We start from the raw sequence: 19,939 nt of genomic DNA, 5'->3' as shown, positions 1-19,939 counted from the left end.
AAGTACAGATACACCCCCCCCCAAAAAAAGTACTTTAAAGTATTTCTACTTAAATACTTTACACCACTGTAGGCCACACAAGTTCACAGAACGGGACAGCCGAGTGCTTTAGTGCGTAGCGCATATAAATCCCCTGTCCTCAGTTGCAACACTCACTACCGAGTTCCAAACTGCCTCTAGAAACAACATCAGCACAATAACTGTTCGTCAGATGCTTCATGAAAATGGGTTTCCATGGCCGAGCAGCTGCACACAAGCCTAAGATCACTATGCTCAATGCCAATCGTCGGCTGGAGTGGTGTAAAGCTCACCACCATTGGACTCTGGAGCAGTGGAAATGCATTCTCTGGAGTGATGAATCACGCTTCACCATCTGGCAGTCCGATGGAAGAATCTGGGTTTGGCGGATGCCAGGAGAATGCACCCTGCCCCAATACATAGTGCCAACTGTAAAGTTTGGTGGAGGAGGAATAATGGTCTGGGTCTGTTTTTCATGGTTCGGGCTAGGCCCCTTAGTTCCAGTAAAGGGGCATCTTAACACTACAGCATACAATGACATTCTAGATGATTCTGTGCAACCAACTTTGTGGCAACAGTTTGGGGAAGGCCTTTTCCTGTTTCATCATGACAATGCCCACATGCACAAAGCGAGGTCCATACAGAAATTATTTGTAGAGATCGGTGTGGAAGAACTTGACTGGCCTACACAGAGCCCTGATCTCAACTCCATCGAACACTTTTGAAATGAATTGGAACGCCGACTGTGAGCCAGGTCTAATCGCCCAACATTAGTGCCCAATCTCACTATGCGCTTGTGGCTGAATGGAAGCAAGTCCCTGCAGATGTTCTATCATCTAGTGGAAAGCCTTCCCAGAAGAGTGGAGGCTGTTATATCAGCAAAGGGGGGACCAACTCCATAATAATGCCCATGATTTTGGTATGAGATGTTCCACGAGCAGGTGTCCACATACTTTCGGTCATGTAGTGTATCATGTAGCTATAATCATTCTCGTCATTCTCAAGTCTTGGGATTTGACGTTAAACCGTTACTTTCTGTCTGTAGGCTAATATAACTGAAGGAGTGAACACTGGGTAGCCAATTATGCTTGCCGTGAGCGGATTATTTTTGCAGACGAGGATGGGGACCTAGGGAGAGGCACTGCAATTCACACACTCGAAATGTCTTCTAGCAGCACTGGTCCATCATCATAGTATAGTAGCATCCGTGGTTTTGACTTCTGCCCTTGGCATTGCGGAGGTAGGCGGATGTGAGTGCGCTAGATCGGAACCTCAGGTGCAGGTGTGGAAATTACAATATTCTATCTGACGTCGTTGATAGAAGAGAAGGGGGTTCAGCAAACGCGCGGAGCGAAACCCTCGTGATTGGTTGAAGGGGTGAGGTCAGGTAGGAGTCGAGGCGCCGTTCGTTTAAAAACCCCTCCCCGTATGCCGTGCAGTTAGACGCGAATCAATTTTCGTGTCTTTATGTTCAAGACGGCCAACTACCCGATGGCTGCGGATCCCGCGCCCACCATCATGCATGGGAGTTGGTTCAACAACACGGGATTCAGGGAAAACAATACGCCTGTGGCGGTTGAGAAACCGAAGAAGAAGACATTTTACCTGGGCAGAATGATGTCTCTCAACAACAATAAGAAAGAGCAACAAACCAACCATCAGCATCACCAGAATAGCAACATGCCCTTCATGATCCACTGTCACATCGGGAAAGAGATCAAGCACATTTGCAGCAACTGCAGCCGCGCGAACGATACCCAGGACGGTGAGTAGCCTAGCCTATAGCGGCATATGGATGCGTTGTTGTACCAGCTCTCCTGGCCATCAAACACAGACTGGTTTCATTGAACACGCTCAATAGGGGGGTAACATGCGCATTCCGCGATGTATATATGTCCTAGAGTTATGAGATTAAAATTGCTTGATGTATTTAATTCTGGTAATCCTGGTAACCTTAATCACAGGCACAATGTACTTTTCCTGCGGAGCCTTGACTCCATTGCTATGTGTAATCCTGTACCTGCTTTATGGTCATACTATTCTTTACACTGCCATTCTGTTGCATTCTGGGATAAATGTAACAATGTAACGTCACTTAGTTTGACACTATGCGTAGTGGGCCACGCATGTATCAAGACAAATTGGCAGCTATAATGTATTGTTTCTGGGAAAGAGTGGTATGGAACAATGTAACAGCAGCTACAGTGTAGCTAAATGCCATTACCCATTTTAGACTTGGAGAAATGATATTACGAGTTGTTTAACTGGTATTTTTGGGGGGGAGCAGGTTACTGGTGTGGGTGTAGAATTGGCCTTGTTCTAACACCACAAAGAGCCTGCTCCACAATATGCGTTGTGGTTTACTACTCATAGACCTAATACTCAGAGGAATTCTCTTGATGACCCCCCTCCATCCCAGACTCTATTACCCCCCCCCCCCTCCCCTCCTGATTTGCACCTGAAGTGGTCATTCTCAGTCCCCTACCGTGATTCTACTCCATCCACATGAAGGACAATGTCACTCACTCAGCCAAGATGATTGAGGATGTAAAATTCCTGAGTGTCTTGGACCCAGATACGTTTTGGTTCCTGGACTCTGCATAATCTGGTTCTGGGAAACTGGCCAGAGGAGTATAGATGTGTGTATCAGAGAATACATGCTTGTAAAGAAACACCAGGGCTGTAGTAGCCTACAGTCTAAAGTCTGTTATTCTTAGTCTTTGTAGCTTTCTCTTGAGTTTTTGTTGTGTTGGAAGAAGTGTGTAACTTTTGACTGCAAAGTACTTTTTTATTTATTGGCTGCTGCTCATATAACATGGTGCATGTCTCGAGGATGTTTGGTGTGTTTAATGGGAGTATTTTTTTTTTACCAAACGCAGCCGGGAAAATAAACATCCCTGTCAACAAATCTAGGAAGTGTGTGGCTGGCTGGCTGCCTTTGTTGTTGTCTCAAATGCATAGTTGGCAAACGAACAATGTTTTATCTATGAATATTTCTGAGCTCAGGTTATCTACCCCCCCCCCCCCCCCCCCCCTTCTCTCTTTTGTTTTTCTTTTTTGACTCCATTTGAAGTCATTTGAAGCACCACTGGATTCAATTAGCCTCGTCTGAATCTATTTATAGACAGATGTGGCAGGATTCCTAAGATGGTTGGCTGTGAGGCTGATGCTGTGAGAGGCATCAGGCACTGCATTTATGTCCACCTTGGTTCACATGATTTATCACGCTATACCCCCGGTGGAGCGGCTGCCTGCCTACCTGCGAAGCGACACTCCCATGTTGTCGCTTGTCAACCATCATGACGGCGTTTTAATTTAATTATGCACGCTGTGGTCGGTGGCGGTGTCTGTCTGCACATGGCAGGGGTGGTGTGACACTGACACTGTCGCCCTGTCCCTGAGCTAGTGATAACTGAGGTGGCAGATTGCATGGCTGTCATCAGGGCAGACCTTGCCTATAGTATTACTCAAGTATATAACTCACTATCGAACTGTTATATGTCGAAGACATTCTAGGTTGGTCTGCGGCCGTGTTGTGTGCCTAATGCATCAAACTGTGAAAGAGATTTAGACTGTGAAAGAGGTTTTCTTACAAGCCAGAATGTTAAATCAGTTACATTTGAACTTACTTTACTGGTTGTCTATGCAGTTGGTCCTAATGTCCAAATGATATCCACAGGAAAGTATTATTAAATCGACTTTGCCAAACCCTGGCACATGCGTAATACCATTATAAAACGGGTATTATCAACGAGAGTCAGCCACGGGCATATTTTTCTTTAAAAAATGTATTGAGTGGAAGGTCAGGGAACGTAATTACAAATAATTTGTAGACTTAAAATGGACCAGAAGAAGCCCAAAACGATATATTTGACAAAAACAATTTCAAACCTTGGTTCCATTTGTATACGATCACATATCTCTATTATGCGTGGGAATACTTTGGAACAGATTTCCAAAATCACTTGTTGTTTTTAATGAAATTCGGCCAGTTGGGGAACTCTGCTGTAAACACTTCCAATACTTTGGTTAGTATACATGCGTCGTGTGTGTGTGTATTTACGCCTTGTGCATATGCCTCCGGTGATGAACAAACCAACCTTGAGAGCCACACACAGACCCTTGTTTTGAAGTCGGTTTAATAATACGTTCCTGTGGATATTGTCAAATTCCCAACGACATAAAGACGAAATCAGCGAACGGGTAGAGTAGGTTTAAATTAAGTTTATTCAACATTCTGACTACTTATTCTGATATATTATTATTTATTTTTTTACTAGGACTGGGAATTGCCAAGGACCTCACAATACGAAACTTAGGTGCCAATATGTTTTGCGATTTTTGATATTCCAAAAGCAGAAAGCGCACGTGTTTGGCCAACGCATCACATTGCGTGAGGATTATGTAGTTTGGAGAGTGTTGGTACACTGGGAAGATGTCGGCGAGACCTCGGACCGACATGAACGATGTAGAATCTAAATACATTTGAAAGACGTCTTGCCAATGCGTAAACGCTATCTAAACTGCTTCCTCCCGCTGTATCCTGTATTCGGGATGGGCCGTTGGCAATTTTGGGCTGTTCTAAACTCGCAAGTATTTTTGTTGTTGTAGTTTAAAAAAAAAAAAAGTATTTTAATTTTTTTAGTACTTGAATGAAGAAAACAACATATTTTTTATAACACAATGCTCGCACTGGAAAAAATTGGCACATTTATCCATATGGCAACAATGCCTAATTTATCATAATCATTACAGATAACAAACCCTAATTGCTAAATTGGCCCACATACAGTATATTCAGTCAATTATTAAAAGTGTCATTTTTAAGATTATTATACTGAAACTGTAATATCAACTGGTTATATTTTGAAGCACTGTCTTCAAAAAGACAGTAACCTCAGCCGGGGCGTTTGCTTGTAGAAGCCTATGGCTGTGCAATGGCATAGCCAGGTTTTGTAAATACATTTTTTTCCTGAGCCCTTATCACAGTCAGGACACCTATTTTATATAAAATAAAAACATGATGTAATATAACAGAATAAAATAGAAAATAATATTTTTCCAAATGGGAAAAGTTGCCAGTGTGAAGTGATGTGCATGGGACGGTTATTCTCATATTTAATTTGAAACAGGGCTCAATTTGGAGACTGAAAAGATTTGGCATGGGTCCTCAGATCTTCAAAAGGTTTTACAGCTGCACCATCGAGAGCATCCTAACTGGTTGCATCACTGCCTGGTATGGCGTCTACTCGGCCTCTGACCGTACATCACTGGGGCCAAGCTTCCTGCCATCCAGGACCTCTATACGAGGTGGTGTCAGAGGAAGGCCCTAAAAATGATCAAAGACCCAGCCACCCAAGTCATAGACGTTTCTCTCTGCTACCGCACGGCAAATGGTACCGGAGCGCCAGATCTAGGTCCAAGAGGCTTCTAAACAGCTTCTACCCCCAAGCCATAAGACTTCTGAACAGCTAATCAAAGTGCTACCCAGACTATTTGCATTGCCCCCCCCCCCCTTTACACTGCTGCTACTCTGTTTATTATCCATGCGTAGTCACTTTAATAACTCTACCTACATGTACATATTTCCTCGACTAACCGGTGCCCCCGCACATTGACTCTGTACTGGTACCCCCTGTATATAGCGTCACTATTGTTATTTTACTGCTGCTCTTTAATTATTTTTTTTCTGTATTTTTCTTAACTGCATTGTTGGCTAAGTGCTTGTAAGTAAGCATTTCACTATACCTGTTGTATTTGGTGCATGTGACATACAATTTTGATTTGAAAACATTTTTGTAAGTAAAAAAATAAATAAAAAAATGATAAAGGCTTGCGTTCCAATTTTATTTCACGCTGTTGCTGGTAGGTGCACTTGATTTAGCAGCCCGGGAAGGTTTTTAATCATTTCATGTGTCTGAAGGTAGAACTCCGACTAACTCGGCAGGCCCAGAAAGCACATCAAGTGCACCTATACGCCTACCCCTGGCCAATCATATGGCTCAGATCACCGCATCTGCACAGTTTCCTCACGCCACAGACTGTAAAAAGAAGCCTCGAACTCACAGCAAAGTTGATCATGTGACATTTCAAAACTTTTAAAATCATGACTAGAGACTCAATGATACAGCAAAGAGCCAATTTTTTTTTAATTTTTTTTTAAATGAGTGAGTTCATTTTTAAGTTCTGACTCAGCATGCATGTTCTCCCTACTTTCACGCATGCTACAACCAGCACTGCAGCTGCAATGAATGAGTATAGCAAAGTGTTTCAATAAGCTTACTTTCTTATTTGCGTCTTGTCTTTTACTTTTTTTAATCGTTTTTTTAAATTGAGGAATATTTCCCTTTCTTTGGTCATAGACGTAACAATATGAATTGGTGCATGAGGCAGAAATAATGCAGTCCCACTTAAGTTTCGCCATCAGCTGGAAGACTGTTCCCTTTTCTCAGCAAAGGGAGGGATGAGGGACAGCCTCACCGCTGCTCCCTCCCTCCCTCAGACTGACCATCAGATGCAGTCCATCAGTCCAGTAAAAAGAAAAGCAAATTATGCTCACTCAGCTGTGCCTCACAAGTAATGCAACAAATTATCTATTACCAGTGTGATCATATACCTACGTGGTCTGAGGAGAAGATTGGCAGGGCAATTCAAGCAATAGGACAATAGGCTTCTACAAGCAAGCGCCCCTGCTGAGATTACTGTCTTCTTGATAACGTATTGGGCATATAGCTTACTGCACAAACCTCATTGCTACAGTTCTGTTCTTAATTGGCTAATGTTGCTTAGGCTTACGTTTTTTTAAGTTGTGTAAAAAATGTATAATAATAATCTGAGTGTTCTCAGCTTGCATTTTCATTCCGTGATCTTAACTCGGAAAGGGTTTCTGACCACTGGCCTAGGCTTACCAATTCTAAATGACACTAGCAGTTCGCTAAGTAGCGTAAGCGGAAAATTGTTGGGACGCAATTATTACAAAACTGCAGCTTGTTGTTGGAACACACATATTTTCCTACTTTAATCAACCAGTCGATTTTGAATTTGTGATAACTGGCTTTTGGCAAGGAATGTAGCTTGTCTATCCCATCAGTTAGATAAGTTTTTTAAAACATTTTTTATAGCCATTTATTTTTTCAGGCCTAACTGGAGCATCAGGTGTGTGGGTGTCGGAACGCAATTGAGTGAATGAGACTCAGAAGGGAAAGGGAATTTAGGGAGAAGAACTGTGTGATGTTTCGTTTTGGTTGTGGCCTGCAAATACACATGTACAAATGGAACACAAGAGTCAAAGCAAATTTAACATTGTCTTCAAGACAAAATTTCACTTGCCCGTTCGGGCAGCCACAAAGCACATTCCACCAAATAGTTTTACAGTATATTAAAATAAATGGTACACTTAACTTGTTACAGACCAAGTGTGCTATGTTATCTCATGAGAAAAGCTAATAGCATTTTTGAGAAAGTTTTAGGCACAAGTTTTGTAAGTATAGACCTCCAGAGACTAATCCTGTTCAGTGTAGAGGTGATGCGTATGTGGATTGCGACCGTAGCATAGGCCAACACACTGATTTTATCAGGACAAGTCTGGGAGAGTCTGTCGTTGTTTAAATATGGATGCGTTATCACTTATTCTGTTGCTATTAGCTTGAGCACATTTTCTCTTCAATTACTCCTCTTGATGATATCAAAAACTACATCAAAGGAGGACAAACGCTCTAGTGAATATAAGGAGCTAGTAGGCTAAACACGATTATTTCTCCCTGGTCTGTTTTTTGGCAAGCTAGTGCAAACTAATCCGCAGCATGCAGCTTCCTGCTGTTCAGATTCTGAATATATCCTGCATTATGCTGTCTGATAATACACAGGTCTGTTTCCCCTCGCCAGGTTCACTTATTATTCCCATATCAAGCAGTAGACTACTGCAACACCGTTTCCCCTGCCATAGCCCCTCACATTAGTACCACAAACTGCCATGAACAAATGTTCAATTTGGAGTACACAATTCGCTTAAAGCAGTATTTCACCTGCAATTATTATTCTTTCATTTATCCTGTAATGTATAATTTATAATTTGTCTTTTTTGTTTTTAGCTAAATGCAAAGTATTATCATTCAAACTGTATGTAGGTACATCCCTGGCTGTCCGATAACCGGTCCTGGTGGTGTGGCTTGTCCTGCACTCTGTATTCAATCATCAAGTTTGCAGACGACACAACAGTATTAGGCCTGATTACCAACAATGATGAGACAGCCTACAGGGAGGAGGTGAGGGACCTGGCGGCGTGATGCCAGGAAAATAACTTCTCCCTCAACATCAAAAAAACGATGGAGCTGATCAAGGACTTCATGAAAGAGCAGAGGGAGCACGACCCTATCCACATCAACGGGACCGCAGTGGAGAAGGTGGAAAGCTTCAAGTTCCTCGGCGTACACATCACTGACAATTTTAAAATGGTCCACCCACGCAGATAGTGTGGTGACGAAGGCGCAACAGCTTTTGAGAGCATCCTATTGGGCTGTATCACTGCCTGGTACAGCAAATGCACCACTCGCAACCACAGGGCTCTCCAGTGGGTGGTGCAGTCTGCCCAACACATCACGTGGCGCACACCGCCTGCCCTCCAGGACACCTATAGCACCCGATGTCACAGGAAGGCCAAAAAGATCATCAAGGACATCAACTACCCGAGCCACTGCCTGTTCACCCCGCTATCATCCAGAAGGCGAGGTCCGTACATGTGCATCAAAGCTGGGACTGAGAGACTGAAAAACAGCTTCTATCTCAAGGCCATCAGATCGTTAAATAGCCATCACTAGATGGCCTCCACCCAGTACCCTGCCCTGAACCTTAGTCACTGTCACTAGCTGGATACCACCCAGTTACTCAACCCTGCACCTTAGAGGCTGCTGCCCTAATTAAATAGACATGGAATCACTGGTTACTTTAATAATGGAAAACTGGTCACTTTAAAAATGGAACACTGGTCACTTTAATAATGGAACACTGGTCACTTTAATAATGGAACACTGGTCACTTTAATAATGGAACACTAGTCACTGCACCCGCAACTAGTCACTTTTATGTTTACATACGGCTTTACTCATCTCTTATGTATTTAACTCGATTTTAGTCAATGCCATTCTGACATTTCTCGTCCTAATATTTATATATTTATTAATTTCATTATTTTACTTTTAGTTTTGTGTGTATTGTTGTGTATTGTTAGATATTACTGCACTGTTGAAGCTAGGAACACAAGCATTTCGCTACACCCGCAATAACATCTGGTAAATATGTGTATGTGGCCAATAACATTTGATTTTCCCAGAGTGCATTGAGTGAATGTTTAAAAAAGCTCTTGGTTCCTTTCTAAACATAGCAAGTGATTGCAAAGAGGACTTGGACCACAGAAATCTTGAAGTGAACCGGCAAGAGAGCCAAGTCCTCATTTTAAAGCCAAGGGTAGTGTAAATCCAGAGAGAACAGAGTTCTTTAGCATTTTTTCTTCACCCCAGAGTTCACTGAGATCGGTTATTTTAAAGAGGACTATAATGTGAAAACACCCTAACCTAATCAGCCCCTTTCTCCTGTGTCCCTACAGCGGAGGAGGTCGAGAGGCTGGCCGCAATGCGCTCGGTCCCTGGCACGCACACCCCGCCCATCCGCCGACGCAGCAAGTTTGCCACTCTGGGCCGTCTCCTCAAGCCCTGGAAGTGGAGGAAGAAGAAGAGTGAGAAGTTCAAGCAGACCTCTGCAGGTATGGGCCCAAGATGTGAGCGTTTCAAAGATATTCTGCACACGGTCCTGGTTTGCCACTAGCCTTGGTGTGAACTCCCCTGACAATCTGACCTCTTCCCCTGTCAATTTACTGCCCTCGTCTGACTATCCAGTGAACATGAAAAGATGTCTTGGTGTTCTGAATCAGCTCCCTCACTCAGACTTTCCATTAGGTCAGTGAGGTGGAGAGCTCAACTCCTCTCTATATTTGGGTTCCTGCTCCTCCAGGCGCTACTGAAGGTTTTGATGTACCCCGCTTCTCTGTTCCCAAGAGTTTTCTTCCCTGAAGCTGTGCTGGGTAGTACTGGATTTAATGGTGCTTTCTTTAGTGTTCACATTTCCTCTTCATGCAGTTGATCATTCATCAGTCAGTGATTTTAATGAGATTGGCAATGATGTCATATGCATTTTTTTTTTCTTCGTTCTCTTAAGGTGTTGAGGGCTTCTCTACTGTGACTGTCGCCTTCCCCTCCAGTGCTCTTAGCTTTGAGTCTGGTTCGTATTGCTGTCCCAACACTTTACTCTAGCCTCTGGAACTCTGACAGTCCAATGGCTCTGAGTGAAAGCTGACACCTTGACGTTACGACTCTTCGCTCTCTTTCCGCTTTGTATGCACGGTGTCGACTGAATGTTTAAGCCCAGATTTCTTTTCTTCCCCTCTCTCCTGAGTGAAACGGAGCAGCAAAATTTAACACAATTAGTTTTTGTTGTTGTGTTAAATCAACGATAAAGCCCAATGAACAAGACTTCTCTCTCTATGTAGTATCTTTTTGTTTAGTCTGTATAATGTAGACGCCTCTATTTTTCCTACTGGTTACACTAATGGCATATTGTGACCTACTAGCTTTTTCCATTTGACTGGCTTCTGTAAGAGCTTTTCACTTCAGTCCCTTTCTACACTGGAGAGGACGTTGTAGGTGGCTGTTTTTTAGATGCATTTGCAATAAACAATATGTATTTTATGCTAGGATGGAGCTCTGTTTGACAAATTAGAACCAGGGTAGGCTATATGGAGACTTCTGAGCTCATGTCTTACAGCAGTGGTCTCTGTTGTCCACTGACATTGACCACGTTTCAATGCACACCAATATCCCGTTATTATTTGGGATACTCAAGTATTGTGGTTTTGAGTTGACTCTTATAAACTATCATATCCCGTTTTACAATAACCCAACTTGGCTCCTATCCCAGTTATGAGTAACCTGAATAAGATGCCTGGGATATGCTGATCTTAGACTGGATACTGTGGCATGTAAACATCTTATACCATTTATTGTTGTTTTTCCATGTCTGTGCAGACTCAGTTTCGCATAGTATCACCGTATAAAGTTCAGATGGGACAGTAATAGTTGGAAACATTTTATTTACAGTCGCAAGGAAAAGTATGTGAACCCTTTTGGAATTACCTGGATTTCTGCATAAATTGGTCAAAAAATCTGTTCTGATCTTCTTCCAAGTCACAACAATATACGAACAGTGTGCTTAAACTAATAATGCACACATTATTGTATTTTTCTTGTCTCTATTGAATACATAATTTAAACATTCACAGTGTAGGTTGGAAAAATTATGTGAACCCCTAGGCTAATGACTTCTCCAAAAGATAATTGGAGTCAGTCAGCTAACCTGGAGTCCAATCAATGAGATGAGATTGGAGATGTTGGTTAGAGATGCCCTGCAATATAAAAAACACTTCACATGAAGCATTGCCTGATGTGAACCATGCCTCGAACAAAAGATCTCAGAAGACCTAAGATTTGCATAAAGCTGGAAAGGGTTACAAAATTATCTCTAAAAGCCTTGATGTTCATCAGTCCACAGTAAGACAAATTGTCTATAAATGGAAAAAGTTCAGCACTGTTGCTACTCTCCCTAGGAGTGGCCGTCCTGCAAAGATGACTGCAAGAGTACAGCGCAGAATGCTCAATGAGGTTAAGAAGAATCTTAGAGTGTCAGGTAAAGACTAAGAAATCTCTGGAACATGCTAACATCTCTGACGAGTCTACGATACGTAAAACACTAAACAAGAATGGTGTTCATGGGAGGACACTACGGAAGAAGCCACTGTCCAAAAAAACTTTGCTGCACGTCTGAAGTTCGCAAAAGAGCACCTGGATGTTCCACAGCGCTACTGGCAAAATATTCTGTGGACAAATGAAACTAAAGTTGTTTGGAAGGAACACACAACACTATGTGTGGAGAGAAAAAGGCACAAAACCTCATCCCAACTGTAAAGTATGATGGAGGGAGCGTCATGGTTTGGGACTGCTTTGCTGCCTCAGGGCCTGGACAGCTTGCTATCATCGACGGAAAAATGAATTCCCAAGTTTATCAAAACAGCCTTACATTCTCATGAAAAATATCTGTCCGCCAATTGAAGCTCAACAGCAGTTGGGTGACGCAACAGGACAACGACCCAAAACACAGTAGTAAATCAACAACAGAAAGGCTTCAACAGAAGAAAATACGCCTTCTGGAGTGGCCCAGTCAGAGTCTTGACCTCAACCCGATTGAGATGCTGTGGCAATGACCTCGAGCGGTTCACACCAGACATCCCAAGAATATCGCTGAACTGAAACAGTTTTGTAAAGAGGAATGGTCCAAAATTCCTCCTGACCATTGTGCAGGTCTAATCCGCAGCTACAGAAAACGTTTGGTTGAGATTATTCCTGCCAAAGGAAGGTCAACCTGTTATTAAATCCAAGGGTTCACATACTTTTTCCAACATAGACAGTGTGTTCAATAAATATATGAAAACGTATAATTATTTGTTTGTTTGTCTGTTGTGACTTAGATCAAATTTTATGACCAATTTATGCAGAAATCCAGGGAATTCCAAAGGGTTCACATACTTTTTCTTGCCACTGTATTTAACCTTTTATTTAACTACTTACATAGTAATGGAAATCTGGACACTGTCTGTAGCCTATTTATAATATGAACTGAAGTGTTTCTTGCAGTAAAATTATAGACCAAATGTTAGGTTTGTCTCAGGAACAGGAGTGGAGTGCATCTTGAAAGTGTGACTGTGCTTAGGGCCCATGTTGTGTAGCCTAAACGTGCAATTATTTTCAGCTACATAACTGACATTTTCACTTTTCAACCACATTAAATATGCATCAAGACTAACTGAAATACTTTCAGTAACATGTTGGATAATTTTCACAGCTTTTACATTTCCTTAAAACTGGCCAACAAACTGCATTTGGAAAGTTTGTGGTAAATCTCCCCGGTCCCTAAACCTCCTCACTCTGGCAGAACTGAAAGGACTTTACTGGTGTCAACTAGATTGTTGATGATGCCTTCATTCTATTAATTTATGACATTCTGGTGAGCACAGCTTTGAGTATTCTTTGTGTGACCAGACCAAATTCACATGGAAATGTGAGTTCGAGCTCTATCATTCTACTTGAAAGCAAGTCTAAGAAGTGTTCTATGTATGCTATTTCTATGCTTCCTGTTAAGTTGTTCGTTTTTTTTTCCTTTTGGTTTTGTACACCAGTTGAAACAATATTTTTGGTTATGGAAAATATTTCAGAGGTTTAGATGGAACAATGATTCTCTACACTATACTAGATTATTTTTCACAAACTGAAATTAGGCAAACTAAAGTTTTTCAACAACCAGGAAATGGCAGCGCGATTACTGCATAGTGCAACTATAAGGAATGGAGAGTAATCAGTAATCATATACAAGTTGACTGACAAATAGCCTGCCAAGTGTCGGAAATTATAAGATATGTTTTTGCTATTTTAATCGCACCTCATTTAAAAAAAAATTATGTTTATTCATGGTTACAGGGATACTCGTGAGCAGGATATCAAAGGTGTGTAAATGGATGATCCTGAATTAGACCTTAACCGGGATATGAGCGATTTTTATCTGGAATACTATGCGCATGTAAATGTGGTCGTTGATTGTGCAGAAGTTCAACTGAAATATTGCGCTAAGCTTAGGTTTGCTCATTGGTCAAGGCCGGTCAAATGTTATCCTTACTGAACATGACTCCTTGTTTGGCTTGGCTTTTTTTTCTCTTCTGGTGATTGTTTCATGATGTTTATCATTGGGACTCTGACGGCAGGCAGGAAGCAGACCAGCTGCTGGGCGTGCAGATGTTCCAGCCAGGTAATTGGATAATGTGAATGTGCACAAGAGGATTATGTATTCTAGTCAGGCAGGGGGACTTTACTCATAACTGCAGGAGTGAGCTAGCAACAGTACTCTGAATAGTGAGAGTACTGACAGCTGTGCCTCCTGCCCTAGTCCCTGTCTGTCAGGTAGTCTAGTGATCTTATGGGAACAGAACAGAACACCATAGGAACTAGAGGTTCATGGATCAGGCTTCATTCCCTGGGTGGGCGGGGGCACTAATCTGACCACTCCTAGGTTTGTATTTAATGTAGCCTATTTAATTTTTTTAAAGATTCCTTTTTATTTTGAATGCCATTGAAAATACAGTATAAATATGCAGATTATTTTGGATTCCTTTTGTTTTTCATGTTATGCAGCTAGACCTTATTTAAAAACGCTGTATGCACCATGATAATTGTTGGATTTATACTCGATGGGTAGCGGTCCTCACGCTGCATTTTAATAAATCATTAGAATAATTGATCTGCCTGTTCTAAAAAATGAAAATGTTAACGAAATGTAATGCCACCAGATGCCGTAACAGCCACACACTGCTTTGTCACTTGTGTACAAAAGCCCTCTCTAGCTCTCCCTAAACAGATGCTAGACTCCAGATGTGAGCACCACAACATCTCTGACACGGCATGGAAGTTTTTCAGTGGTTTTGTGAGGGTAACTGGTGAGTGAATTGCCTCGCTAAAAGCCTCTCGTTGCATATCCCATGCCTGGGGCTTGGTACTGTAGATAATGTTCTGCCTCTCCTCTATCTGGGTCAATTCACAGCAGAATAGATTTCTCTCTAAAACTAAGCGTAGCATTTGCAAGTCGATGCCAGTTTCATTTAATATGCTCCGAGACGAGTCCCTCCAATGAATTCATAATCCGCTCATCTCGGTGCAGATCATGGGTAGTTAGTTTAGCCAAGATCGCCAAGGTTTACTGTGAACGCACTGTGGAAAGAATAACTCTGACTTCACATTGTCACTTTTTTCCAGCTGTGGGTCTGAACCAACTCGCTCACTGTTACGGTTGAATTTCAGTTTTTAAAACAATTTCTGGAACCGAGCGACAGTGGTTATTTTGTAGTTTGATGTTTTCTGTGAACACTGAATCGTTTACTTCTAAGTGTACAGTAATATTCTTTCCGTTCCCGTTTTCTAGAACCACATGTTTTGTGACAAACCTGAAGACGTAGCTGGCCGAGGTTTGTTCCGAATCAGTGGAATTATTGCATAACTGCGCATATCCCATCATCTCTACGCAAGCCGTTATGTCATAAACCTTTTTGGTAATTACTCCCCCCCCTTTTGATCACATTTTAAATGTAATCTCAGAATGTGTTTTGACATTTCTCACACACAACCCGATTTACCTTCAATATTCAGCAGCTTGGAATCATGGGAAATATTTTGTGAAGCCTGTTTTGATCCTTGTCTGTTCTGATTTTATAAACTCAAATCATGCTAATCAGAGTAACAATGGATCTGTTACATTTAGTGGTTTGATAAGCCTTATCTAAATTCTAAAGTGAATTTTCTGTGACAAACTAAGATATATTTAAGTTTGAGGCTTAAAAAGAAAACATCATGGTGACCACCAGTCTCTACCAATAATCTCGGTTGTAACACTCCTAGCCTTACAGCAGTGTGGCAATTCCTCTGTGATTTTCATTCCTGGCTGTTACAAATGTGATCTCGTGATTTGCACAGCTGCCATTACAGAATCATTGTCATTTGATTGGCCAGCTTGTGACCGACGTTGTGAATTAGACGAGGGATGTGATTGGTGCTTTATTGAATGAGGCCATTTAGACCCAAAGGCCTGCTCCTCCCTCAGCCATATCCTTCACACACCAGGAGAGAGGAGGTATTGATCTACTCCACACACTCCCATCATTTAAACTGGCTGACTTCCTCTTGGGTATATACAGTATAGGGTGGGAGGAAGTTATTTTTTATAACAGTGCTTTCCTACTCCTGTGCCTGGCTGCTGTACTAGTATGTAGGTGGAGATGCTGCTCATGACATTTTATTTTTGTACAGCAGTCCATTTCTGCAAAATGGCATTTTTTTGCACACTACCCAAATTCCATTTCTCCTGAGGCTCCTGTAGAGGTGACTCTTTCTGGACGGTGTAGGGATGTTTTGATCCTGTCTACTTGCCAAACCATCTCTGCGGCAGCCAACCCGTGGCTTCCAGCCCATCCCCAACGAGTTTCGCTGGGTAGCCTTTGAAGTTTGGATGGTGTATTAAATATCTGGATGTCCTGGAGGAGCTCATAATGAAACATAAGGTTACGATAACTTTATTCAATGTGACATTTTGGAACACCTGGGTTCACTCTGACTGGCTGCACTAGAGGCTCACAACAGTTTCTGACATTTTAAAATCATTCTCATGTGTGCCTTCCCTTTTGAGTTAAGCCATTAGTTATAATCCACACAGTGTATTGAGGGGTTGGAGGGGGGGCCCCCTGTGGAGGGGATTGAGGGACCAAGCTGTTTTGGGTTCTAATAATTTTGGTGAACGACCATTTGCATTGAACCTGGCCCCTACAGTCGAAAGAGTTGCAAGCGGCTCCTTAGTCCACTCACATGTGTACACACCACATTTGCATGCACACGTACTATACGTTTGAGTACACACACACACACACACCGTAATCTCACTTGAACAAGAACTGGTGGTCTGCAGGGAGAATGTTGCGCAGTGTGCTGCTCAAGTGTTCTTGCTGATCCTCATTTCACATTCTTAATTGGTTCCTTTGCAGGGGTAGATTTTTTTTTAAATGACTAACGTGATGCTGAACTGCCTCGGTTCAGCCCAGCGATAGATAATGTCCCTCAACTGCTGAGATCTAAATATAGAAGGGTTAGCGTTTGGATATGCCTGCTTGACATGCTCATACATAATGCATTACTTTGGGAGGTGTTGCAATGCTTTTATATTATTCTCTTTCATTATTACAAATGAGGTTAAGATCTCCCTTCATGCCTTTGAAGAAGTGCCTTGAGTTGATACATTGCTTTCCAACCGAATTATGTTAGACAGACATGAGTATTTCAACAGGCTTAACAGTAAAAAAAAAAAAAATGTTTTTAACACATTTGACTAATCCCTAAATTCTTCTGCTTGATTCGGATGGGCAGTTGGGCATCGATTCATCATATTGTAGACTACGTGAAGACTGAGTGTGTTCACATTTTTACACCCATCCCTCATGTTACCCGTGTCCCTATGGTGAATGCATGACCTCTTGGGAACACAGTGTGACGCACTGTACCCATGATGGCCAGAGTGCCAATGACGTGTGTGTTCAGTCCCAAGTGTGCAGATCAGCGTTGGGAGCCAAGTGAGCACATTATGGAAATTACCAGGGGAAAATTGGCAATATTAACTAATTGATGATGTGGGTGATCCAACATAATCCTCATGCTTGTTTTTCTAATCTTATGATTAGCTCTACAACAGGGATCACCAACTAGATTTAGCTACAGGACAATTGTTATTTAATTAAAGTACATTTAAAAAGGGGATGGTCAGGAGGCCAGAACATAATTACAAATCATTTTGTAGACTGCAAATTGAGCTCAAGAAGGCCAAACAGATATTTTTGACTAAAACATAAATCATTTCAAACCTTAACATGTGTATATGATCATATACAGTGTCTTCAGAAAGTAGTCATACCACTTGACTTACTCCAAATTTTGTTACAGCTTGGATTCAAAATGGATTCAAGTGATTTTTTTTTCTCACCCATCTACACACTATCCCATAATGACAGTGAAAACATGTTTTTAGACATTTTTGTAAATGTATTGAAAATGAAATACAGAGATCTAATTTACATAATTAGTTACACCCCTGAATCAATACTTTGTAGAATCACCTTTGGTAGCCACTACAGCTGTCTTTCTTGGTAAGCAACTCCAATTTAGGTTTGGCCTTGTTTTAGATTATTGTCCTGCTGAAAAGTGAATTCATCTCCCAGTGTCTGGTGGAAAGCAGATTGAACCAGGTTTTCCTCTAGGATTGTTCCTGTGCTTAGTTCCATTCCGTAAAAAAAATTCCATGTAAAAAAACTCCCCAGCCCTTAACGATTACAAGCATACCCATAACATGATGCAGCCACCACTATGCTTGTAAATATTGAGTGATTTACCCCAAACAGAACACTTTGTATTCATTTTTTGCAGTATTACTTTAGTGCCTTGTTGCAAACAGGATGCATGTTTTGGAATATTTGTATTCTGTACAAGTATGTGGAGTAACTACTATGTTGAGCCATCACTATTAAACTCTAACTGTTTTTAAAGTCACCATTGGCCTCATGGAGAAATCCCTGAGCGGTTTCCTTCCCCTCCAGCAACTGAGTTAGGAAGGACACCTGTATCTTTGTAGTGACTGGGTGTATTGATACACCATCCAAAGTGGAATTAATAACTTCATGTTCAAAGGAATATTCAATATCTGCTTTTTTTAATTTTTAACCATCCACCAATGGGTGCCTTTTGTAAGGCATTGGACAACCTCCCTGGTCTTTGTGGTTTAATCTGTTTTAAAATTCACTTCTCAACTGAGGGACCTTACAGATAATTATATGTGGGATACAGAGATTAAGTAGTCATTCAAAAATGGTGTTAAACACTATTCCACATGGTGAGTCCATGCAACTTATGTGACTTGTTAAGAAATGTTTACTCCTAAACTTATTTAGGCTTGTCATAACAAAGGGGTTGAATATGTATTGACTCAAGACATTTTCAGCTTTTCATTTATGAATTTCGTAAACATTTTGAAAAACATAATTCCACTTTGACATTATGGGGTATTGTGTGTAGGCCAGTGATGACAAAATGTAATCAATTCTTACATTCAGGCTGGAACACAACAAAATGTAGAAAGTCAAGGGGTGTGAATACTTTGAAGGCACTGTACCTCTATGCGTGGGAATATTTTGTAACGGATTTCCTAAATAAAAATCACTTGGTGCTGATTTGCATTTATAATTTTTTCTTTAAAAACAATACAAATAACACTTTTGTAAAAAAAACAATAAGAATAATAATTTTGCTCAACTTGGGGGGGCCAAATAGTTGGGGAACCCCGCTCTACAACCTTAATCAAGGATTACCGTGTAGGTTTGATATTGAAGATGTTTTTCCATATACGCATGCTCCTGCACACACAACTGCATCTGCGCCATTGATATGATTGATTTGTGTTTACATGATTTAACAATCCTCATGCTTTCTCCCATGTTTTTCCTTCAGCGTTGGAGAGGAAGATGTCGGTAAGGCAAAGCAGAGAGGAGCTGATTAAGAGAGGCGTGCTGAAGGAGATCTTTGAGAAAGGTGAGATGCTTTCCTCCTTATCAAAAATTAAAAGGATCCAATTAATTTAATCCTGTGCCCCTAAAATGTTTTGCTTATCAATGTTTCGTCATCCTACAGTGAATTTGTGTGTGTGTGTGTGTGTGTGTGATTTTATTGCATGTTCTGCTCAGCTAAATGTCAAATTGCATTACTTTCAGAAAGTCATTCATCCACTGTCTAGTTTAAGGCTTTTTTCTTGACTCCTAAAAGTGCATTGAAATCATTTAGTGATTTGTGTGTCTGGCCACTTGGAAACACCAGTTAGACCTCTCACTCAAACTCTTTGTAGTTTTTTATTTTCTTATGTTGCACCTACCCCAACATTTCTTATGATTCTTCTTACTATGTTACTAAATGTATCCAGAGTATTTTTTTTTTTGTGATTTTGTTTGTTGTTGATTTTTTTGCTGTGAAAAGTGCATTAAATGTAGAATTATATCAGTCATTCATCCATGATCCATTCATTTGAATCCTTAAGGGTCTATTGACCACCCGTGTATCAATCTAAGTAACATTATAAAAATACATGAAAAAAATGGTCCCAGAAATTGGCCTTCTCAAAAACATCTGTAGCTTCCGAATGGTTTGGCCTACAAACTAATATGACCACTCTATGAAAAGATGCTACCATGATT

General features: G+C 41.2%; 1 protein-coding gene across 7 annotated transcripts in view; it reads left to right on the top strand.

Annotated features, from left to right (window-relative positions):
• The window catches only part of LOC115169637 (phosphatase and actin regulator 1), an 84,610-nt gene that overhangs the window by 34,910 nt on the left and 29,761 nt on the right, over positions 1-19,939 (top strand). For 2 of the 7 annotated variants that reach the window (XM_029725453.1, XM_029725457.1), the window contains exons 1-3: positions 1,114-1,783; positions 9,620-9,775; positions 19,203-19,283. In XM_029725453.1, coding sequence (XP_029581313.1) covers positions 1,486-1,783; positions 9,620-9,775; positions 19,203-19,283 — 535 coding nt within the window. In that variant the 5' untranslated portion in view covers positions 1,114-1,485. Of the gene's footprint in view, positions 1-1,111; positions 1,784-9,619; positions 9,791-19,202; positions 19,284-19,939 lie in introns of those variants that run through there. The other 5 variants (XM_029725455.1, XM_029725456.1, XM_029725451.1 and 2 more) reach the window with 4 other exon arrangements.

This window comes from Salmo trutta, chromosome 31, assembly GCF_901001165.1.
Source record: "Salmo trutta chromosome 31, fSalTru1.1, whole genome shotgun sequence".
Lineage (NCBI taxonomy): Eukaryota > Metazoa > Chordata > Actinopteri > Salmoniformes > Salmonidae > Salmo > Salmo trutta.
The sequence above is the reverse complement of the archived record's forward strand: the minus strand, read 5'-3'. Positions and strand labels throughout refer to the sequence as shown.